General features: G+C 40.2%; 1 protein-coding gene and 1 non-coding gene across 2 annotated transcripts in view; both read right to left on the reverse strand.

Moving 5' to 3' along the window:
• Window positions 1-7181: 7181 nt before the first annotated feature.
• LOC108109935 overlaps window positions 7182-25938 on the reverse strand; it is a 61618-nt gene continuing 42861 nt past the window's right edge. The window contains 3 exon segments of the mRNA XM_017218737.2: window positions 7182-8324; window positions 11434-11559; window positions 11872-12323. Coding sequence (XP_017074226.1) covers window positions 7622-8324; window positions 11434-11559; window positions 11872-12323 — 1281 coding nt within the window. The 3' untranslated portion in view covers window positions 7182-7621.
• On the reverse strand, window positions 13231-13302 carry Trnap-cgg. Its single transcript has one exon. It is a non-coding gene; the product is annotated as a tRNA-Pro (tRNA).

Genomic DNA, 25938 nt, shown 5'->3' on the forward strand with positions numbered 1-25938 from the left:
ATCTCTCTCACTTTCTACTTGGTGGCTTAATCGCCTTTCGATTCTGTTTGAATTGGCTTAGAAACAGGGCCTAATCCTTGCAAGCCGGAGCCGTGAATCGCGCTCTGCGATGGGGTGCAAGCTCTGGACTGGCCGCTGATATTTCACTGGGGCTCTTATTTAATGACTGAAAATTAAGCAAACCTAACCATTTTTGGCAGTGCTATGGCCAAAAAACTGATTTTTTTCCGCCCAAAATCAAGTATACGTCTTCTGACTGCAGAGATTCCGGACTTGTTGCAGTCTCTTAGCTCTAACTTTGCCAAAACAAGACGCACGGCTAAAACGGTGACTGTTTTGTGCAGCTAACAACCATAACTTTACTTCCCTATACCTACTTTTAACATACGAGGTGTGTTCAAAAAGTAAGGTGACTTTTCAAATTTCGCGGGCAACATATTTTCGATTATCGTTTTTTTTGTTTTGTTATATTGGTACACTCTTCCCTAACATCTGTACCAAGTTTCAATGGAACATCCTCTTTTGTTTGGTTGTGAGAGGCGTAAAGTTACAAGTTATTTTGCGAGCTCGGCGATTTTTTGCTTTTTTCGGTCTTGGCTCGTCTGGGCTCTTCCATTGGGACGATTGGGCTTTGGTTTCGATATCATAACCATATACCCATGATTCGTCACCAGTTATGACCCTTTTGAGTAAATCTGGGTCGTCGTTGACGTCATTCAACAGCTCTTGAGCGATGCTCATGCGACGGTTCTTTTGCTCAAAATTCAGCAATTTCGGAACAAACTTCGCTGACACACGACTCATACCCAAAACGTTTGAAAAAATTTCATGGCACGAGCCAAGCGATATACCGACATCTTCAGCAACTTCTCTGATAGTGATTCGACGATTTTCCAAAACAATTTTCGTCACTGCTTGAACGTTTTCATCAGTTGTTGACGTGCTTGGGCGTCCAGAGCGAGGCTGGTCATTGGCATCTTCCCGGCCATCTTGGAAGAGTTTGTACCACTTGTACACATTTTTTTTTACTCAGAACAGTTTCACCGTATGCCACTGTCAACATTTCAAGTGTTTCAGAGCACTTAATTTTATTTTTACAAAAAATTTGATGCAAATCCTTTGATCCATATTTTTCGATAGCAAAAAATCGCCGAGCTCGCAAAACAACTTGTAACTTTACGCCTCTCACAACCAAACAAAAGAGGATGTTCCATTGAAACTTGGTACAGATGTTAGGGAAGAGTGTACCAATATAACAAAACAAAAAAAACGATAATCGAAAATATGTTGCCCGCGAAATTTGAAAAGTCACCTTACTTTTTGAACACACCTCGTAATTGCTCTGCACTTTTGCTGCGAGTGCTGATTTAATGTGTTTTTAGCTTTCGCTCAGCCAAAACAAGACGCAGAACTAAAAGAACGACTGTTTTGTGCTGCTAACGACCAGCACTTACCACCCCTATCACCCGTTTTTCGATTTTGGGAAAGTACATTTTGACCCAATTTTCGCATTTTTGATAAGGGGTACCATCATCAAAATTTTCAAAAAATGGGCCAAAAATGAAGTTTCCCAGATTTTAATGCGAATCAATTGGGAATCATAGCAATCAAGTTACGAGCCCTACGAGGTATTACATTCCTCATTTGGACCATTTTTGGCGGCGCTATGGCAATAAAACTGATTTTCTTGCGCCCAAAACTATACTTTTGGGGGCGAAATAAAGAGAATCCAAATTTTACATTTTACATTTGTCATATACATTTTTTTTGTCGAAAAATTACATAAATTTTACATTTTTAACTTTAAATGCAGTTTTTATAAGAATTTAAAATACAAGCTCAACGTGGTGTTAGATTAAATATTTGGAAAATTTTTGTTTAAGTTATAGGCAGAAAACTGACTTCTGAAGGGGCAAATATGGAGAAACCAAATTTCGAAAATTTTTGATAAGGGGTTGCCATCGTCTTTTTTGTGAAAAATTATTAAAAATTAAGATTTTGAGCTGTGAATGCAGTTTTGTTGGAAATTTAATAACGATTACAACGAGGTATTAGTTTTCGCATTTGGACAATGATTGGCTTAGTTATGGGCAAGATACTGTCATTTTAAGGAGGGAATTGTGATAAGCCAAATTTCACATTTTTGCTAAGGGGCAACATCACCAAAATTTCTGAAAATTGGCTTAAATTTGAAATTTTAGCTGTGAATGCAGTTTTGTTGGAAATTTAGTTACGAGTTCAGGGATATATCACACTTTATAATCGGACCATTATTAGCTTAGTTATAAACAAAATACGGACATCTTGAGGGAATAATCGGGACTAATCAAATTTTGCATTTTTCGACATTTCAAACAGTGAATGCAGCTTTGATAAGAATAAGAAAACAAGCTCAACGAGGTATTACATTCCTTATTTGAACTAGTATTAGCTTAATTACAACCACAATACCGTAAGCTTGTGGGTAAAATCAGCCTTTAGCATTTATGAAAGGGTTTCAACCATTTTCTTGGGACATAGGAAAGTAAGACCTCAATAAACCTACCAATAATAACAATTAGATAGCACATAATTTGTAAAAACAAATAAAGCAATAAAGGAATTGTAGTTGCAACTAAGCCTATGCTTTAAATACTTATAGTTCCCTTTAGAGCTGGCTAATTTGAGTTCTGCAACTCTATGATTATACGATCTAATTCCGACCCTTTGTCGGCCTTCGAGTTGCCCTTTTGCGGTTGAATGTGCATTTTGCTGCATGCAAGCAAAAGTTTTTAATTAAATCATGAACACAGCCAGCCACACGTTATAAATATTTCCAGCGAGGGTAGACCTACAGCTTTATAGAGTCACTATATATATGTATATATATAAATATATAGACTTCGAGGGGTGACAGTGAGCAAGACGAATAGCTACAGCAAGGGGTAGCTGTGAGGAATTGGAATGGCAATCCACCCCATCCATCCTGGCAAGTGCAGCGCAGTAGTTTTTGTCTGCATCAGATAGCAAACTCAAACTATGCTAAAAACGAGGAAAAAGAAGTAGAAAGTAGCAAAGGAAAAGGTTATGCTGAGAGTCCCTGTAAATCAGGCGACGCCTCCTGCTGCTTTACAGAGCTCTGTTAGCGCTTAACAGTGGCTTTTTTTTCTTGGCGCCCTCGCTTCGGGTGGTGGTTGGGGTGGATTTTTGGTTGGCTTTGGGATGGTGGGTCCTCAGAAAGTGGGCGTTGCCTTTTCGCACGCATCTCTCTCGCTTGCTTCGCACTGTCTCCTTCGGCGCCAGCTGCCCCACTCTCTCTCTTACTCTTTCCCTCTCTTTCTAACTGCTCAACTCAAGACGAAGGGCAAAACGACGACGACGCTGATTTGGCATTTGGCCACTCCTACGCTCATTTTACCCATTCCCTTTGCCACAGTGGCAGTGGGGGCAACCCCCACTTGACATTTGGGTCAGGATATCTTATTACAGAGATAGCTTGGGGATGGTGGCCACTGGTCTGCCTCCTGCCGTCTCTTGATTGGCCCCGGGCAGCATTCTAGAAGAGGGAGGAGGGGGGAACACAAAGCATATTTATGGCGTGCCCCAAGTGCATTGTCAACTAAGGAGTGGAATGCGAAAACTATCCCATCAGCCATTCCAATCTCAGTTTGTGTCATTTCTCAAGTGCACTTGGGAGACCTGCAAACTCTATTAACTGAAGCTTAATAATGTCTAAGGGAAGTATTATCTTTTATATAAGGATTTTATAAGGAATAGTCTTAGGATTGCTTAGATATTTGGTTATTACTTAAAGATTTCAGGAAAATAAAACTGTTAAATGTATGTTTATAAAGCAAAAAATGGACTTACCAAAGAATATACACTAACACTACTCTTCTAAAGGCAAGCACAGATCTAATATTGATATTAAATGCTTAGCATTCGTAATATCAAAATCACTTAAAAAAAAAACAATCGATCACCTAAAAAAAACACTCTTTAGCTTTCATAAACCGCACGCACTCGCTGACAATCGCGGAGAGACTGAAAATTAAAGCAACTTCTAGCGTGTGCGAAAAAGAAAGAATGCAGGTCCAAAAGGGAAACCCAAGAAGATCCCGTTGCTTTTCGCGAACTTTACCGCTTCAATATTCACACATGCAAATATTAGGATTGATGTATGTGTGTCAATGTTACTGCTGCATTTGAATGTATGCACATACATACGAATTTTTTCAGCAATGTGTTAAAGAAGCATTTCAAATTTTGTTTATGTATTGGTTATGCTTTGAAAATTACTGTAAATTGGTCAGCTTAATCCTTTTACAGATTCCCAAACTGATTCAAGAGTACATACAGCTAAAACCTGATCCACCAACTCAACCCAATTACGTTGTTAACCCTTAAGTAATATTCCTTTCACTGGATTCCAGCGTGAAACTGAACTAATTTACACAAAGCAATCCGAGCACCTGAGGAAATGCGTTGGAGGAAGGAGTTAGAGTTGGATAACAGAAAACATAATCAGAAACTGGATCAGGAGAGGAATATGCAAACAAGATGAATTCTGGAATTTCCACTTTGAAGTTGACACAAGGTTTTTGCCGAGTTTCAGAGTTGTCGCATTACAATGGGCAGGTGCAGGGGAATGGAGAAAGGGGCACCGCAGCTTAGACAAATTGTTTCTTATGCATATTTTTCGCTCTTCACTTGATGTTGTCATAGCATCTGGTAAATTATGCCGAGTATTTGCGTAATTAAAACATGAAAAGAGTTTTGGCACAAACTCGTTTAATTAATCACCCCAAAAAGAGGGAGAAAGGGATAGAGGAGTCTTTGTCAAGCAAATTCCATTCCGCAATGCCAGCGATTTCTCTTGGCTTATCATAATATTTTGGACAGCTTCCTTTTACCCTTACCCTTGGCTCTTGGCCAGGATTGATTGACAAGGGAAAAGAAAACCCAACAACCATGCCAAATTGAAACATTATTTTTATAGATTTTTATGGCGACGACAAGGCATGCTGATAAGCATTATTTTTTTGTTGTATTTTTTCTAGGACAAAAGACATTTTCATAAGCACTGATACTGATTATGACACCAGTCCAAGGTCCATGGGTAAAGACAAAAGAATAGGAAACCACCCTTATATGTCTTGACAACAATGGAAAACTGCTGATAAGCTAGCCTGAAACTATATGTAGTTGTGCCCCCAAGGAGGAGTCAGAGTTGGTGGGTATCCCCAACCCTAATCAAAGCAGCTCTCTCACATGTGACCAAAAATCGAAATCTATAAATGACTTTTATTGTTATGGCCTGTGGCGGCGGCGGTGGCTTCATTGTCGTCGTCCTGGCTCCTTCGATCCCAATCCGCATCCAATAAGACGGCAAACTTTTGCATCGTATATTGAAAAGATGCGCTATCTCCATGGCAAAAGTTTTTGCGGTTGTTGCAGACAAAAGACGCGTGTTCCCTTTTAAAGTTTCATTAATCAATGGTTTAGGTAGGGGTTGGGGTATTAGGGGGTTGGGGGTTGGTCTGGGGTTTTCCAGTTTCGGTTTTATTATTTCAATTGAACGGGAGTGGTTGTTGGGTGGGTGCTCAAAAATATGAGGCATCATTTATCAGCCTTTCACGTTCGTTCTGGTGCGGATTGGCTGTCTGGGCGGCTGTGGATTTGAAATTGGCAACAACAATGCCGTGATTAATGGCCGTCAAAGCGAAAGAGTCAACAAATGTCAAGCGACAAAACTGCAATTGAACGGAGGAGTAGGAAACCCCGAGTAAACCATGTCCTACTCCTCCTACTTCTCCTCCTCCTCCTCCTCCTCCATCGATGAAATGAATGGCAAACTGCGGGTTAATTTTTTCAAATGTTTGTTAATTACATTTATTGTTTCCTTTTGTTTTATATATTTTTTTAAAATGTTTTTTACTCTCTTTTTTTATTTAGTTTTTGTTTTTTTTTTTTTTTTTTTGATTTCTTTCATTTGCTTTTTGTTCTGGCTGTTTAATATTATTATTATTTATTTATTTTTTTTTTTTTGCTGTCCAAAACACAAAGTTTATGTATATGCACGTATATATAAGTCTAAGCGGGTTTATCTTACATTTTAGATATTTTTTTTGATTTAAACTTTATGCGCCTCTGCTCTATCTCTTTCTTTTTCACTCTAACAATATGATAAAAAAAAAATATATATATATGTATTGGGTAATCGGTCTTACTTATTATCTGATTATTCGATATACGATATATATATATATATATATTTAACATAGTTTCGGTAATTCGATAGAATATAGGTAGTATTGTTTATCGCTCGTAGATAGACGACCACGACGACGACGACGACTGTTGCTTATACACACACTTTGGTTTTCTCCTTTCGTACTTAATATATTATTCGCTAGCTCCGATCGAACACGTTAATTACGCATATTGATTAGTTTTACATTAGATTTGCAAAAAAAAAAAAAATTAATAAGTATATTGATTAATAAATACACCCATATTGTAACTAGCTTGTGGTTATACATAGATACATTACACTCAGACACACACACACACACACACACACACATACGCACACTCAAAAGTTCTTAACTTAGGCTCTTTACATGCTAACCCCCCGCTGCTGCTTGGGATGAGGGTTTGGATCATCATCCCTCTTTCTAGCCCTCCTCTCTCTATACAAACTGCTGTTCGCCGTGGAAAGAACATTCTTTTTTTTTAGCCTCGCACTAAACTAAACTTAAATAATAATCAACAACGTTGCTCCAACACAGACTTAAAATGGAATCAGAACAAAAATCATGTGTGTGCTTTAAGAGTCGTGTGTGCAGAATGTTTTTTTTTTTTTTTTTAATATTTACACATTAAAATTCACTTTTTTTTTTTTTTGCCAATTGCCCTTCGCTTCTAATCGCTCTCCAACTGCGGCTGCTCCTTTGGATTACGAATCCTTGTCTCGAACTTTGATCGGTGGGTGTTTCTCTTTTTTTTTTCGATTTTCCAAAGTCCTTGAAAAGTAATCCGAATCTCCGCCAGCTCTTCAACTTTCTCCCATCCTCCTCTCCTCTCCACTCCTTTTCTTTTATTTATTTTTCTTTTTCATTTCCTTCGTTTATTTTTTAACTTTTTGGCACTGCTTTGAATTTGTTTTGGCACCGCACGCTTCGAGCGTGAAAAATAAAATTATTTATGCATATTACATAGATAAATACAAATATATCTATTATGGTGGAGTATATATATATAGGTATATATATATATATATCAAAAAAAAAAAGGATCTCTCTATAAAGTCAACAGTTTACAAGGAAAATATGTACAGGTCTTAAGTGGGAAACACAAAAAAAAAAAAAAAAAAGAGTATATATATCTTAGTTAATAAAAAAAACAAAGTTGGTTTAACTTCGAGAATAGAACTAAGTAAACATATTGTCTCTTAAATGTTAGGATGCAAAAATGTCTGCGAATTCAGCAAGTACTCTTGTTTAGTCTAACTAGTAACTAAACTAGGCCTTTAAAACTATAAAACTTGAACTCAGTCAAAGCGAACGAAGATTTGAATATCGATTTCTGTATCCTTTCCCCCCTAGCACACCCCCCAAAACCCCCCCCTCCCTACTTTCTCTCAGTTGCGATTGTAGAACTTTCTTTGGTAGCGCTTGCAGCCGCTGCTAATGCTGCCAACGCCTCCGCCTCCTGCTCCTCCTCCTGCTGCTCCACCGCCGGATCCTGCTCCTCCTCCTCCTCCTCCGCTGCCACCCATTCCCAGGCCCAAACCCATGAGCTGCTGCTGCTGCTGTTGTTGCTGATGCTGCTGCTGTTGCTGATGCTGCTGCTGCTGCTGCTGATGCTGCAGTCCAAATCCTGAGTAGAACTGAGCACTTGTCGCTCCAACTCCAACACCAGCTCCCGTCACAACAGCTCCTCCAGCGGCGCCCATGCCCAGGGCTTTATTTTAGCTGGACGCTCCCAGCTGATTCTTCATATGAGCAGCGGCGGCGGCAGCAGCAGCGGCTGCTGCAAACGGTGAACCACCGCCACTCGGTGTCTGTGGTCCATTATTATTGTTATTATGATCGCCTGGTGTCCTCGGTCCATTGACCATGCCCACACCATTCACATTTCCACCGCCAGGTCCACCGCCTAGCAATCCTCCAGCCGTATTCTGTGCCCCAGCCGCTCCAGTCGGTGATCCTTGGCCCAAAGAGGAGACATGACGCTTCAACATCGGATGATTGGCCATCGAGGCGAAGACCAGACGCTCCTCATAGTCGTACTCGCAGAGTATCTTATTCTCGCACAGGTAAAATCGGTCGCCCACGCAGAATCTAAGGGAAGGAGAGAGAAAAACCGGAAAATGACAGTGGTTAGTATGGAATGACAAGTCGGAGAGGAAGTGGAAACGATTTTTCCACACGCTTAGGCAGCCAAGGAAGTCAGTTAGCGAGGAAGGGATGGGAGGTGAAATGCACAAAGACAACGACAAGGACGAGGATGATGATGATGATGAGCGATGACAATTGACAGCGGTTATGGCGACTGTAACTGCCAGGAACCCACAGGAAGCGGCAGGAACTGTTGTCTAAAAACAAAAGACCAAACCAAAGACGAAGGACGACGAGCTACTCAGAGTGGCAGCAGACACAGGATAGGACGAAACGAAAACCAGGACAAGGAAGTCAGATAAGCGTTTGGCAATGTCGCTTCGCTGTCAGCAACAGTTGGAGTGTGGCAAGAGGCAAATATGGCTGGGGCTGGGGCTGGGGCAAGGTAGCTGGCTCACTGCAGGAGCGCCAGAGTCAGGAGTGCATTCAGCCAACTGCAAATAAAGTTGGCTCTCCCTCCTCCCGGCAGCAGCATCCATGGAGCATCCAACAGCCCTTTGTCAAAATATTTATGTTAGCACCTGTACGGATGGCAGAGTGCCGGCTGCCACGCCCACTATGGCAAACAGCAAACAGAGTCACTCGTACTCGAACCGTAAGGGAGAAGCAGTTCACATTACAAACGGTAAAAAAAAGTTGGGGGAAAAAAAAGGAGAGGATAGGACTCACTGGGGTAGAGATAGAGAGAGCCAGTCACGTCAAGCAGGCGAGTGGATGTCCTTTGAAAAGGAGGAATCTGATATGGAAATGAGTGGGAGCAAAGGTGTTGCTCTAAGGAAGCCAATGATCCTGGCTATGCCCTGTACTTCTCCAGCACTTAAAGATGTCAGGAATCAGCAATGCTTCTGGTTATAAAGTTTTTGGCCAAATCCTTGATCAATCCCACAGAATACTTTATCCCAAGTACACCCTGCAACATACACCTCCTCCTTCTCCACCTCCTTTCAATGCAAAAAAAAGAAACGTTTAAAGTTTGATTCCCCAAAAGGGCGGACGGGTACACTGCATCCATTTCGAGCCGGAGTCTGGGGTAAATCAGCTTACAGCAGACTTACAGCGGATATGAAATTTGGCTTTTGATTTACGTCAACATTTTGTTGGCCCGCTGGTTTCAGTAGCGTTGGCCAAATCGATTGACGTCGACTGTCGGCCGTTGGGGTAGGGGGCGTGGTTGGGGTAAAAAAAAATCGCTTTGTTTATCAACCAAAACAAGGCAACAGCCAAATAAAAGCCATGGAAAAAACGAGTCAACACACAAAGTTGAAACTTTTCTTCTTTTTGCAACTTCTGGCCTGGCATTGAGCGCACCTGTGACATGGCACGATGGAAATGGACACGGACATGTTGATAAGTGAGTGCCTCTGTGCGGGATTCGCACATCCGGGCATATGCTCCTCCCTACCCATCTTCCTGATCTCGACCAGAAGAAACCAACAGCAAATTGTCAACAGGAAGTACATACAAAAAAAAAGTCAGAAAAAGTACAAATAAAAAATTGGTAAAAATTGTAAAAAATTGCGCTTGGACGAAAGATTTGACTTGGGATTGGTGAGTCCAAACGGAGAGCAAGGATGTCGTCGTTCCATGTTGACGACAGGAAATTATGCAAACCTCACAGTTGCCAGCAATGGCAATGCATTTTGCAACAGCAACAGGAGCAGCAGGACTCAACAGGAGCAACAGGACTTCAGGACTCAACAGGAAAACTCTTTTTGTTTGCCAAATGAAAGCCCGCATTTTAAATGTGGCCATCCGCGTGGCCATCCATCCAACAAAAAAAAAAAAAAAAACGCTGGAAAGGATTGGACCTGCCGCTGGCCATGCGGCCACGCCTCAATGGATTTTTTCGGCAATTGAATTAATTTACGTGAAAAATTGATTAGCAAAAGGGAGCGCGGTAACAAAAGAGTCGCTATTGGTATTCAGATATGAATTTCTGGGTATAAAATAAGAGATCTTTACTAGTTCTAACATTTAGTATAGGTATTAAATGAACCTAAACTAAAGTTTAGGATTCTTTATAGAAGTAAAAGTGGCAGAAAACCTTTCACAGCAATCCCTATAAACATAACTCGATGCTGTAGCCACTTCTCAATCAGCAAGTCAAAAGTGGTTAAGTAACCATAATGTTAACTCCTCTAAAGGTACTCCTCGAGTGGCTCCTATATAGTAGCCGCCTCCAAGTTCATCGCTCCTGTTACATTTTTAAAAGGCAATGGGAGAAGAACAAAAGAGTCCAGGAAAAGCTGGGATAAGGAGCAGTGGAGACGATTCTCACAATATGCCAATATGTTTTAACATTTATTTCAATATTTTTTTACCAGCCCATGCCGTGTGGCGGCATTTTTAATATTTAATGCCTTGCTCCCTCTTGTGTTGCACAATCGAACGACTATATATATATATATATATATATGCCGGGGGTTTTATTATTTGTTATGGTGGAATGAGGCAACACGGTGGCATATGTGCGCCCTCATTATTAATGCAGAAACCCGAAACGAAAACGAAACCAAACCAAACGAAACGATTCCGAATTGCTGACCAAAAAATGAAAAAGAATGAGAAGGGGGAAAACCCCCATTCCCAAGTCAAGGCTGCAGTTTAAAGCTCTCCAGAGTGACATTTCACGAATTGGCCAAGTCCAATAAAATATTTGAGGAGAGCCAAGGCTTCGGACTTGGATGGGCCCAACACACCCAAAAAGGGTTCAATGCGAAATTTATGCGGTTTTCATAGAAAACGTATGACACTAAAGGGGTTTCCCTTTCCTTTCCCCTTCTGTTCGGGTGTTAGCTTGTAAACGATGGAAATTTGCTGGCTGACGGCACGTTAATAAAACTTCAAGTGCCACTTTGGGCCACGCTTCGATGGGCCAAAGATTAAAAAGGGATTTATGCAGACACCTCCAATGCGAATCTCTGTGCAAATTGCCCATAAAAATGCATACGAAATCGTTGGCTGTTGCCCCCAAAACATGATGAATGGTTATCATCTGGATGGATGGTGTTATTTGGATGTGTATGGAGTAAAAGAGATCATTGATTCTTACCTATGGTTACATTGCTGACAGGCAAAGCATTCCAGGTGATAGACATTGGTCCGGGCACGCATCACCATCTCAAAGGCAGGGATCACCTTGCTGCAGGCAGCGCAATAACCAGTATTGCCAAACAATCTGTGGAGGTAAAACCAAGGAAAAATTAGTTAATATGTCTTCTAGAAAGTATTTTTACAATTTTAAAAGAAGCTAAAGATGTTTAGAAACTTGTTTTAACAAGAAAAAGCTAACTAACCCAACATAAACTCTAGAAATTAACAACTTAGAAACCCTTTCCTTTAGTTACTATAAATCTTAAGCTTTTCCTTTCTTCCATGGCATTACTTTGACTTTATATAACTATAATCAGTTACTAAGATAATCTAAAACCCTAACTATAAACATAATAAACTTCTCATCTTAACCCTTAACTAGTTAACCCAAACTAACCTCAAGTAATCCCTCTTGCACAGCATCAGATTCCCCTTGGTGTACAGCGTAGAGCCCACTTCTCCGAGACGACAATCACAGCAGCCGCATTTGAGGCAATCCTCGTGCCACAGCATGTCCAGGGCACGGAGAAGATAACGATCCTGTATATGCTTTCCACAGCCAGCGCACAATTGGCTACCGTTGTTATTGTTATTGTTATTATTGTTGGCAGCAGCGGCAATGCTCTGGACATTCCCGTTGCCATTGTTGCCGCCACCGGCTCCGCCGGCATTGACCACATTGACCACATTCCCATTGCCATTGGGATTGGGCCCGTTGTTCTGGCCAACGCTGTTCATGCCGGCGTTGGTTTGCTGGGACTGCTGCTGCTGTTGCTGCTGCTGCTGCTGTTGGTTGGAGGAAAGCCCGACTAGTCCGGGTTCGGTTTTGGTAATGTCCATAGTCATCATCTAGAAAAGACACCAGAAGAAGATTGTCTTATTATTTGGGTTTTTGGTTTTTGTTGTTAGAAAATATAATACATTAGTGATAGTAACTGGCCAACAACTCAAAAACGGGCCAAAGCCCCACTGATATCCGGATGGAAGATCTGAATGTATCACTATAGCCTGCTGAGGCAGCGTGTTGGCCTGGACATGTGGCACAAAGAATTTGTCCATGTTGTAGAAATTGACGCGCTCCTCATCCTCGCACTGGAGACTGGCATTGTAGAGGTACTCCATTTCGATATTCACAGGATTAAATATAAATTTTCTTAAAAATAATCCCGCAAAAGTTCTCGAAGCGTTGGCTTCTTTATGACCAGTGTTGCCATATACTGAAAAACCGCCAAAGTCCGTTTGTTTTTGGCTCTTTCTAACAAAACGGTACTTGTTGTCGTACGCATAAGCAGAACACTTTAAGAAAAACTTGAAAACTTGTGTATTGATTTATATATGAAAAGCAGAATCTAATGGTTATTATCTTTTATATATTCTCAGAACAACATAGGTTTTAAAATAAAATTTTATATATATTTTTTCTATATTCCATTTATTGATTTCAATTTTGTAATTTAAACATTTTTTCTCAAGTGTCCAGCCGCGTGCGTAAAGTAACGGCATTTTTCAGCTGTTAAAAAGTGTTGAGAAATGCCTCATAGCAACGGTGGCGCTAGTAAAGCCAAGATCACTAATTTGAAGCATACTTTTGGGCCTTTAAGTAATATTTACTTTTTAAAATCTGTGCAAAAATATTTGGCAAACTTTGCAAAATATATTTTATAAATGCTTTAAAGGTGTTTCTTAACATTAATAAATGATTAATAAAATAAAATAATTTTGTTTTAATCTTACAAAAAAACTACTAATGACACTTGGGCTCGTCCGGGAATTGAACCCGGGACCTCTCGCACCCGAAGCGAGAATCATACCTCTAGACCAACGAGCCGGGTTGAAACGCCAGCTGCCAGCTTCTCAATATAAATTCACTGATCGCTTTATGGACTTCCCCCTTCTATTTACCTCTTTTTCTCATATGTAATACAAGGATTTAAAATATTTAATAATAATATTTTTTCCGAATTTTTATAGTATTTCTTATTTTTCCCCTACCATTTAACAAGTTCTTATGACCCTTAAAATAATATCTGCAACTGTTCTCGCTCGATAACGTTAACAGAAACCAGCAAAGCAAATGGCCAACAACAAATCAATACAAACAAAAGGCCCATTTACCCATACAAACACACACACACATTATTTGGTGGAATGCCACCAAGCGACGATTTAAAATAACGAGATTTATGACAAATTGGCGCCCCCCAAACCTTTGCCATTGCTAAATAGTTTGTTGCAATGTGCAAATTTCAGCAAGCATTGGGGAAACCCTAAAAATATACAGCGCCTCGGCCATGTTGCAGCCACTACACTGGAAAAAAACGAGGGTAAGTTAAGGTGATTATTATGATATTCGAGATTTATACATTTTGGAATCTCATATTTCTTAACTTTGATTTTCCTATTTAATATTTAGATTTCCCATCTAAAAATTTACTAATTTTCCTAATTTAGACTTTCATCTTCATCCTGGACCCTAGATTTTTTCCCTCTGCATCCATTCCCTATCCCTCGCAATGTGTGCTGTGTCTGGTTCTGCTTTTGGCCGCCTCTCTTTTCGCTGATTGCCCTCGTCCGTGTCCGCTGTCCCCTGTCCGCTTGTCCGTTTGCCCGGGTCCGGGCCAAATGGCTCGCATTAAGCCCTGCGCCATGTAGCGCCAACTGTGACCTCGACTTGACCACGGCCTAAAGAGAGGAGACGGCATGTAGGGAATGGGCTGGTGGGTGGTTAGGGGTTTATGCAGCTGCTGGAAATGACTTTAATTAGACGGTTGCCACCAATTCTACCCTGCTGCTACCGCTGCTGTTGCTGCTGCTCCTCCTTCTTCTACCCATTTCCTGCGATTCAATGGAAGGGTCGAAAAGTCATCAGCAGTTGATGCCCGCCGGTCATTCGTGAGCTTCAGAATGCCCAAAATAGGCATGGAGTTTGGGGGATAGATGGGTGGTTTGTGCAACTGCCACTGCCACAGGACTCGCCTCTCTGCAATGCCGACTCATAAAAATTCAATCAAATCAATTTATGTAAATTTAACGCGACGTTTCAAACAATAACATCGAACTGGGGACTGGAAGAGAGACTGCAATGGTATGGAGACTGTAGATGGAAGGATGCACAGCGCATCAAAACTCAATTTTGGCAGCTGCAACATGATGCCACCCGTAGTATTTTTTTTTTTTGGTGCCCCCCAAAAAACACACAGACTGCATTGTTATATAGTTTTTAGACAAATGAAATCGAATGCTAAACGCCGCTTGGAAAACCGCGCTCGTTCATATTAGATTTTCATTTTCAATTGCATTTGCCACTAGCCAAAATGTGGGCGTGGCTGCATGAATGCTTTATCAGGGAAACTGCTCTTCGTCCCCCCGCCCCCACATTCACATTCACTCATTGCAGATTCATAGTTTCATAGCCAGTACGCCACCCTCTCCCTCCCACTCCCCCCACACCAAACGATTTTTCCCTCTCAATTAATTTATGCATTACATTCCCACAAAATGCTTTTCAATTTGCATCCAATTTTGGACCGATGCGGAGATAGGCCCCTACTGGCAAATGATCTCTCCGCCGCTGGCAGCTTGATTGATTGATTGACTCACCCACTGACTGACTGACTGACTGAATGACTGACTGATATGTAATTAGTTTAGTTAGACCGCCTTTGAGGATCAAAGACTTTAAATCTAGCGGTGGTCAGTGGTTAGCTATTATAGGCTTGATGGAGGGAAATCTTTGGCTTTTCTTGGATGGTTTTTAAGTGAGCTTTTCATATATATCATTGTCTAAGAAGTAAAAGAGATTCTTATATTATTTTTATATAAAATTGGATTCTTCACCTTTCTAATTTAAGTTCTCTTACCATACTTTAACGTTTTCTAACACATTTTATAGATTTCCAACCAAACTCAATCTAAGCCACCCTCACAAAGCCTTTTCTGATCTACAAATTTAGTTAGCCTGTGAAATCCGGAATCGAAAGCGGAATTCCTCCGACTACCCCGCCTAGAACCACCCTTGGGCACTCAAACATTTCCGCTTCTTTAGGCCAAAACTCCAACTCCAACCGAGAGGAACCCTTTTGCCGAACTAATTGCGCGACCAACGACACTCATTAAAGCCAATCAATATTCAAATTTGAGCTAGTCAGCCAGGCCAGGTGGAAGGCCATAAGGAGGCGGGCCATCGTATTCCGGTCATAGCTATAATACCCGGGGAGTCTCCGTCCCCCCCCCTTTGGCGTTTTCACAGTTTAGTTTGCTAAGCGAAGGTTAGAGAGAGGTTGGAGCAGCAGGGGCGGGAATTCGTTCCGTTCCGGACGCGGTCGCTCTATAATTATGCATATGCATGTGACCCCAAGTAAGTAAGCGGCAACTTAAACCCTTTTTAACCCCAATTCTTCTCCTCCTTTTCAGAAAATTACACGTTTGCACGCAAGTTAACGGAAGTTACTTGCTTTCTAACCCACCCGTTCCCGCTCTTTAGCCCTGATATTTTCCCTGCTATTTTTCCAAGACCCCTAACTAACCTCTTGGAATTAAGTTGATTTCTGCGGTCAGTTATGTTTATGGTTTATTTATTTGACCGCTGCAATTTTGTGTCACGTTCTATGCAGTTTTCTAAAAAAAAAAAGAGAAAACGGAGAAAGGGTATAAAGAAACAAAAAAAAAAAAGGGTTTAAGGGGAGCCGGGTTGACCATCCGCTTAAGGGTTCTCCACTGAAGCGCTTTTAATGACACTAATTAGTGGCGGGGGCTCATGTGACAAACGCACCAGGCGGCTAAAACCCAAAAAGCAACCCCCAAAAAAGCCTAAAGAGAGGTGGTGAATATCAGCCGGGGTGGGGGAGGCGTAAAATCACGTATGGTGCATGCAACAAACAGCTGTGCTGCAACGTCGTCCCCAACCTTAATTGGTAATTAATTTATTTTGCATAATTTTTCGCGCCTCTCTCTCTCTTTGCGTTGCAGCAATGCAACACATTATGCCACTGACATATGGTAGGTATGGGGCACGCACAGTTTGTATATTTACTTTACGGACTTTGGGGATTTTCCAAAAGGGGGGTGTGACATGGGCAGTGCTCGGTCACAAAGGTGTCAAAAAGTGCGAATTAAGTGCGAATAAACGTGCTGAGCGTGCAGGCGGTAGAGACAGGCGGCCCTGGACCACGCCCACCATCAGTCTCACAGCCCATGAAATGGCCAAACCCGTCCCGCTGTCGTTCGCATTGCGAAAATTTGCATCGAGTCACGAAAAATAAATGTAAATTTAATTTGCATACGCAACGTTGGGAAAATCGCAGCTCACGAAGGTCTGAGGAAAATATTTATAATGAAAATTATGCGTATGAAAATTACCCCAAAAAAAAAAAAAGAGTTAATTTTTTATTAATTGATTTTAAGATTGTTAACTTAAGCTATGAAAATGAAATGAAGAAATTTAAACGAAGGAAAAGCTTTAAAAAAGGAAAACTCCGGGACATACACGCTGGCTGGCTGGCATCAAATTCCGTTGTGGAATGTCCTTTGGCCATGCAAGGCTTCCCCAGGTCAGACCCCCCTCTCCCCAACCACCTTTTCAAGGCAAACTTATGCAGAACCAAAAACAAATTACCAGCAACAAAGGCGGGCGGTGGGGAGGGCAAGGAAAATAAAATGAAAAACGTCAAGTACGCGACATGAAAACTAAAACAAAGGAAAAACAAAAACAAAAAAAAAAAATAGTATAGAAAAACGAGAAAATCTACAAGTATAAATAACGAGAGAGAAAATTAAAATAAAATATAAAGAAAAACAAGAAAACAATCAAAAAATTCATTTTTAATTTTTATGCCATAAAAATGCAAACGAAGACGAAGAGGTCCGAAGGTGGTTGGGTGGTTGGGGAAATGGTCACCAAAAGCCAGGCACGAAATGGAGTTTTTTTTTTTTTTTTAGGATTCAAGCCAGCAAGGACCATATAGACCAGGTAGACTGGGTAGCATGGAAACATGTTGCGCAACAAGGCAAAAAGTCCTTTTAACGGCTGGGGACATGTTTTATGCCATTTATATTGTTTTTCCTGTACTGTTTTTTTTTCTGCATTTTTTTCTTTTGTTTAAATGAAAACTTTCAGGGGTTCTTTTAGTGCCCCTTGCTCCTCTCCACTCAAAAAGAAAATTCTGAAAAGGACTTTTCCTCAAGTGGCTGGGCAACAATTATATTCCCATTGCTAGTAATTGCATGACATCCACCTCCCCCGTCTTGAATGTACTTAAACTGCCATAAATACTAATCAAAATCAAATGCCAGAACATTTTCTGGTCTGGACGGGGCAAGAAGGAGCTTTAAGAGGCAGCCTGGGCAGCCACACTTTTGGCATCCTAGCATTGACAGCTATCGAAGTTAAGGAGGAGTGATTGCTACCTAGGAGAGTAGGGGTGAAAGGGGGGTCTAACTTACTAACTTGCTTACGTACTTTGTACTTGTTACTAAAATCAAAGATAAGTTTAGAATTTATGTTAAACTATTTAAGAATTTTTGTGATATTTTATGGATTTTTCCAGGAATTTTACAAGACCAAAAAATCTTAAAAATTCCTTTCTTTTTGTCACTTTTTGTAATAATTTTTTATAATATTTTTAACATTTCTATATCTTAATATTTCCCCTCCCTTTTCCCCTTTTAACCTGCCACATTTTGTGACTCCCTCTCTCTCTCTTCTGTTAATGCCCCTTGGGTAACACATTTGAAAACCGTTTGCAAGTGCCATCGTATGAGTGCCCCATCAACAGATTTGTTGTTTCTTCAAAGCGAGAGAACAAATGCTGCCACATGCAGCTCCCAGCTTCTGCCACCCCCACTTTTTGGGTGGAAATCATCGACCCGCATTGCTTGTTTGATTTATGCGACTTGCTGTTGTTGTTGCTTTTATTCCTCCTCCGCCAATTGTTGTTAATATTATTGTTCTTGCTACTGTTATGATTGGTGGCACAACATGGTGTGGCAACATATGGAGGCGGCAGACAGGCAGTTCTTGTACTACATGTAGTGATATTTGTTGCCCGTTTATTTGTTAATCTTTTTGTAAGAGTTTTCTTTCTACTTCGGCTAAGTGAGATTTATCCCGAGAATTATTGCGAATCACACCCTTCGACCCTGTCAGCGGCACACTGTGGTCTCTTGTTTTTTTTTTTTATTTTCTTATTTTGATTTGTTGCTGGAAAGGAGGCGGGTGTGGTGTGGTGTGGGCTTTTCGCTGGCGAAACTAAGTTTATTTCCTCTCCTTCTACTCCTCTTTCTAAACCTCCTTCTACTCCTCTTTCTACTCCTCTTTCTACTCCTCTTTCTACTCCCCCTTCTTTCAACAATATAATGCCAACGATGTACGACACAGCAGTGGAATTTTTATTAAGTTGTTTTAATGCCTTGTGTCGTTTTGTTGTTAATGTTTTGTTGTTGTTGTTGTTGTTATTCTTTGTTGTTGTTTGTTGATTCGTTTGTTCGCTGTTATTTCTTTCTGCTTAAACAATTACGACAAATTGCGCTTTTATGGACTTGGTGGACTGAAGAGACAGGAGAAGGTGTAGCATCCATCCACTAGCTGAATGGCGACACGCACACGTCATGTGCAAAGCCCACAGCGCTAATATCCGATCCGATCTCAAGGCACTCTCTATATAGTGAACTCCATCCATACCATGGCAATCTCTACTCATCTAAACTCTGGGTGCAGTCGTTAAAGTCCACTTCAAATAGAGCTTAATTGCCACACAATGCCAAATGCAGCAGCAACGTTGACTCGTTGTTGTTGTTGTTGTTGTTGCTGCAGTGTGGCAGCCATGAAGCGGCGTTAATTAGGTGAAAGCATCCGGCAAGCAGATCGGGTCACAGCATTGCAAAACCAAAGAGGGGAGAACGAACGAAGACAAGCTGGGAAAAAGATGCCAACAGACAGAGGATTATCCGCTAGAAGGAAATCACTAAAGATTTACTATATAGCACAGAGCGGAGCGGTTAATGGATACGGATTGGGGTTATCAAAAGGGGTTTAGAATGTCAGAAGAGGCTTAGGATTATAGACAAGTTGGTTGTGAAGGATTAAGACTGTTTTAGTAGGAAATCAAAGAGTTAATAGCCAAGTTAGAAGATTCCTTAGCAGATTTTCAGCCTAACCATAGGCCAAGGGAAAATGATCACATCGTTGTTACATTTTTCCAGATTTTTTAACCCAGTTAAAGCCAAGAAATAGCAGGAATAACCTATATCACCCTTTTATAGCCATTCAACTTCATTTTTAGGATCTCTACGAGCACCTGTCACCTTTTTTTTTTGTTTTTTGACAGCACCCATCTTGATCTGTAACCCCGTAACCCCCCGGGTGCATCATCCCCATCTGACAGTTTCAATTAGACTTTAACACTCTATGCCCCATGCCACGGGGAGCTGTTCCAGGCCATAGATGCAATGCCTTTCGTCTCGTCTCTCAAGTGGCTGGCAATTACGTTCAATTAACTTGGCCATGTTGGTAACGGATGCAGTTGCAGTTGTTGGCCAAATGCGTGGCGGTTGTAATTAAACGATGGCTGGTCGCGCTGCTGCCGCTGCTGCTGCTGCTGCTGCGCTAACTCTTTGCAACTGCAAACTGCAACAGAGTCCGTTCGACTGAGTTAACTGCCGGCATGCCACCTAATCATAAATGATACCAAAAGGAAATGCTCCTCAAGGCAGCTCCTCACGATCAGCACCTGCTGTTGCTCCTCCGTCCACGGAGTCCAGTTCACTAATTACATTGATTCTTAGACGATTGCAATGGGGCTGTGAATGCGGTTTGTGCAGTGAGAGAAAAGGGTAGGTGGGGGATGTTATTTGCTTTGGAAGTGAAATATCGATAACATTGTCGGTTTAATGTTAAGATTTTTAATAAAGGAAGGAGAATATGTTGGTAAATTTGGAAAATTCGACTAAATTTTCAAGTTATCGATAGTTTTCGATAAACATTATCGATAATTTCAATAACACTTACACAAGTAAGTAAGATCTACTCAAAATGTCTTACGAAGTTGATTAATTTTCCAATTATCGATAGTTTGTCGATAAACAATATCGATAATTTCGATAACAATTGTCAAAAATGAGTAAGATATATTCAAAATGTGTTATAAATATAATTCAATTTTCAATTATCGATAGTTTGTCGATATACAATATCGATATCACCGATAGCACTAGCAAAATAAAGTAAGATCTACTAAATATATCTTAGAAATATATTAATTCCTCACTTTTTGTTATTTTTCACTTCAATAAAGTCTGAAATTTTCTCCCAGTGCATCTCTGCATCTGTGTCCGTGACTATTCACATGCCTCAGTTGCATTCAGAGCTCTGCATAGCCCAGGCCAACGTCAACGTCAACTTAATTAATTGTGCGTCCGGCCGCACTCCCGTTCCCCACTTGCTCCCCCTTCTCCCCTCTCCCCCTTCCCACCACCTTCTGCAGCTGCTTGCCATTCAAAGTTGGTGACCAACCAAGCACAACTCGTTTCTTTGCCAAGCTGCAAGCTGCAAGCACTGCAAGCGTTCGAATCCAATCCGATTCGAGACTTGAAGTCTGATTCCGATTCCGATCACTGCAATTTCTATTTGCGCGCAAATTGCTAATTTTGTGGAAAACACATTAATTAGCGCAAAATCAGCGAGCCAAGTTCAGTTTGAGTTATTTGTTAGGCCTTAGTCTCTCAAGAATGTCAGAGGAGATAGTTAGCCAAGAGAGATCTATTAAGTATTCTAACAACATAGCTTAGATCTAAACAAGATCCTACATTAATTTGACTATCAAGGGGTATAAAATACTAACTAATGATACTTCTGAAAGGGTAACTCACTTTTCTTCCTCATTACAAAGTACTTGAATGGCTCTCTTGATTAACTTGCGAACGCTGCTCATTAATTAATCAAAGGAATTGGCAAACGGAGCCAATCAATCGTAAGAGCTTTGTGGATATATTGATTAAGCTCGCCGCTTTTGCCGCGCCTTTTGTTGTTGCTTAAACTGTGTCAATTGTTGTTTGATCAACACTCGCAGTCCCCTGATAATAATTAATGATTTAATTTGCTTGTTTGAAGACGCAAAAGAGATAAAGAGCTGGGCTACCTTCCCTCTTGACCATATTACACGTTGCACCGCAAGACCCTTTGCACAAAATGCTGGCATTACAGCATTACAGTTAATTACATTTGCAGAATCCGAATCAGGAATCGAATCGAAAATTACAGACACATTAAATAACGGTTAACTGGCTGCCCAGTAGCCAGAAGCCGGTAGCTGCTCATCAATTTCCATCTCTCCAGGCGTTGGTAAACATCTCCCAGCAGTATTCAGCAATGTCATTAATAACAGAGCAACGTCCGTTGACCACAACAATGCCAACCAACCCAATACGGGGCCAAAAGCGAGATGGCCCAAAGAGAAGACATATTTACATAAGCGATTTTCTGCAATGCCGGCGACTGACGGCTCCTTAACGCCGCAGGCCGACTTTTGTATGCGCTACCTGCAGGTTGACTCGCTCCTCTATCATCGCTTTTTGTCAGAGGGAAAGCCGCTTAAAAAGTGTTAAGAAATTGCCAAAAATATGTATGAATCATGGGCAGAACATAAAAGTTAGTGAGTTGGTAATAGCCTAAAGCTAGGCCTTAAAGGCTAAACAAATGCACAGCAAGAATAAGGGCTATATTTTGATTTAAAATTATAAAAAAAAGATAAAAATATCCTAAAAAATTATAAAAAATATTGGAAAACGAAGCTAAAACCATTTAACTTCCCCTGACAAACAGTTTCTTATAATTTTTCTTCTCAAAACTAAAACGTTTTCTTCTCCCCTTTCTCACAGTGACCTGATAGGATGCCATTGGTTACGCCTTGACCATCAGCAAACCCCAACCTCCAACTCCCCCAAACCCGCCTCCTTCCACATAGCTGAGCACGAACCGTTTTATCAGCACGTTTACACCGTATTTACTTCATTTTAATAAAATTTCATGTGATTTTAAACGTTGACGATGTCTGTCGATGTCTGCGAATGAAAAGCGCAGCATCCAGAAATTCCACGTGCGTGTATATCTGTGGGTGTGTGTGTATTGTATGTATGTGTGTGTGTGGGTTAAAAATGCACAATTGCTCATTCGAATGGAAATTATTTACACATTGGACACTGATTTACTTGATGGCAATGCAGAAACAACAACGCCGCCAATGTCAGCCACTTGGCTATGGATGGGAGAGTGAGTGAGTGAGTGAGAGGAGTGTGTGTGTGTGGAGGTGGGATGGGGGTAGGAAGCAGGTACTGACCATGAGCGTCCTTGAAAAGGGTAAAGGAGTTGCAATAGTTTACACTAGAAATGGTCCCTTACTGTCTAATTTATGTTATTAAAAAAATATCGATATTTTTGATATAAATTATCGATTAGCTCTGTTATCGATAAATATAGATAACAAATATATCGATAAATATAATATTTTCTATTATCTAAATCATATTTGGTGTGATTTTTGTAGCTTCTTAGACTTTTTGTTAATAATCGATAACAAATATATCGATAAATATAATATTTTCTATTATCCAAATCATATTTGATGTGATTTTTGTAACAAATTAGGCTTTTTGTTAATAATCGATAACAAATATGTCGATAAATATAAACTTTGCTATTTGCCAAATCACATTTGATGATTTTTTTCATAGAAAATTAAGCTTTTTGTTAAATAAATTTCTAGGAAAACTCTGCCATCCGAAGCCTTGGGGGGGACAGCCACCCCTTTTGAAATGTCCTTTTGACGCCCCTGGACTTGCAATCGCTTGACTATATGCCAGAGAGCGGGCTTATGTCGGTTTATTAATATCCTTTCTGCTTGGTTATGTTTTATATGAAATTACTCAAGTGCAACCGACTGTGTTTACGCGGGGTTTTCTGTTATTGTTTTTTATACATATTTTTTTTTTCGGTTTTTTTTTCCAGCTCCTTCTACTTTCCATTTGCATCTTTTTTTTTTTTAATGTATTTTATTCAAATTTCGCCGAGTGTGTGTGTATTTTCCGCATTTTTCGTGTGCACTTTTTCTGTTCGTGCTTTATTGTTGTTTTTAATTATCATATGCACACGAATGTGTGAGTGTGTGGGAGTGTATGAGTGTGTGTTCATGAGCTTGTGTGTGTATAAGCTTGTGTGTGTTTTATATGCCCGCCATCGTTGCTGTTAATTTAATTTCGCAATTATTTGCAATGACGTTTAATCGAAATTTGAATATTATTTATTTGAGCATGAAAAATATGCCAACAGCAGCAGCGGCAGCGGCAGAGCTCCGTTTACTTTTGACCCTTTTAACCCAAACCCCCCATCCATAAGCATAAAAAAAAATCAAATCTAAACAGTCTCGTCGTCGTGTGATTTGGTCTTTAATTGCATTGAATACAAATTAAGTCTATAGATTGGCGATAATTAATGAATGAACAAATCCGATTTGCTAACTAACAAAGCAGAGAGCAACCGAGCGAGTGCTGATCGTTAGGCAATCAACAAAACGACTGAAACGACAACAAAATGACAATTAATTGAATATGATTTAGACCCCCCGCGTCTACCCCCTCTCAATTATTTTCTAAATTAACATTCAAATATCACGACATGTTATGGGAAATGATCGTTTACACTAACCTCATGTAGCTATTACTATAATAAATATTATAACTTAAAACCACCACAGACAGCTGTGATATTCAAAGTTCAACATCAGATAATTCTGCCCTCTCGCCATCTCGCATCATTATCTTAGTTAGGATCATCATTATAATCTGGAGAAACATCGCAATGGTTATCATAGAAAAAAATATAATATAAAAAAAATAAATATCAGCTAACTGTCGGCATTTACTTGGCTTGGCGTTTCAATGGCCAAGTCAAACAGCCACAAAAGCCAAACAGCCAAACGAAATAAATAAATAATTGGCAATAAAAATACAATTTGCACGATCATATAAGATTTTGTCATGTAATTGGCTAACTAACTAACCGAGCGTTTGAATGAATGAATGCGCCAGACGACGGATTCGTGTGACGGAGTGATGGAGGTTTAGGCGACAACGAACTGGGAGATACCCTACAGAGATTGAAAGGGTAACTTTGAGAGTGAAATATGATCTTATAGGTTATATATTTTTACTTATTAGTAAATTTAAGATCGTTAAAAGTTTATTTTTAATATAAATATGAAAGGAAATTTTATATTTTTTCATTAAATATCCTTAAAATTCCCAAGTTTAAAGTTCTTTTTGGCAGAAAATCACAAATTTTTTGGTTGCTAAGATGAACTATGATAAACTATATACTACTTTACCCATAGGAATACCAATTTTTTAACTTTTATATCATTTTTACCTCTTAACTATAAAAATTTCTATTTTCACCTCTAAAGTAACCTATTTTGACCTTCAAATCCTGCCTAAAGGGTATTTAAAATCGCTTATGTTGCAGCAACATGTTGCTTATGATTTTAATTAGTTGCTGTTAATGTTGTTGTTGTTGTTGTTGCTTATGCCTGTGCTATTCCCGTTTCTTTCCGTTAATTAAATTGAATTTTCGCTGCTTGCCAGCTTCCGCTAGTCAGTCCCGCTCTATCTATCATTCTCTCTCTTTCTGTCTATTGACTTCCCCCGTCTCTCTCGCTCTCTCTCTTTCTCTCTTAGTCTGTGGCATCCATCTTCGCGCTTAATTTGCTGCCTTTATGCTTTTGTTCTGATCTGTGCGAGCAGCGTTCGCTTAATTGGCTGCCAATTTATTTTATTTGCGCAAAATTGCAGTTGAACCGCGCAAGAGGCACAAAAAAAACAACAATAACAACAACAAAAAAATGCCAAAAGCCAGCAAGCAACATGTTGCGCTCCCACACGCAGTCAGCGGCCAAAGTAGCGGCACAGTGAGAAAAGTTTTGGCTTTTAATTGGTTAAAAATTATAAATCTTAATCATTTTTCTATATAAAAAAGTATTTTTTCAGTTACTTAAAACAAAAGTGAGGTTATCAGGTAGCTTTAGACAGAAATCGGGGTCACCAAAATCAGTTCTTCTAGGCGAAACACAAATTTTTTTTTCAAACTTAAAGAAAAATCCAAAAACTAAACCTAAAACATTTTCCTATTAGAAAAAACCCTTTCATTAACCCCAGCTATCTTCAAAAAACCTACAATTCTGGGTCACCAATTTCTATTGAAAATTCTTTTCAGTGCAACCGGTGACTGCTCTGCCGCTGCGCTGCCAATTAATACGCCGTTCTAATTTTTATGACATTATTAAGAAGGCATCGCATCGCATCGCTTGGCATCGCACCGAGTGGCCATGATATGTCCGACTGCGACTCCAACTGCGACATCTTCGTTGCCTTTTATGTGCAGTTTATGGTACTTAATTGTTGCAAGCTAACCGCTGGCCGC

The sequence above is a fragment of the Drosophila eugracilis genome, unplaced genomic scaffold (assembly GCF_018153835.1).
Source record: "Drosophila eugracilis isolate 14026-0451.02 unplaced genomic scaffold, ASM1815383v1 contig_394, whole genome shotgun sequence".
NCBI classification, from domain to species: Eukaryota; Metazoa; Arthropoda; class Insecta; order Diptera; family Drosophilidae; genus Drosophila; species Drosophila eugracilis.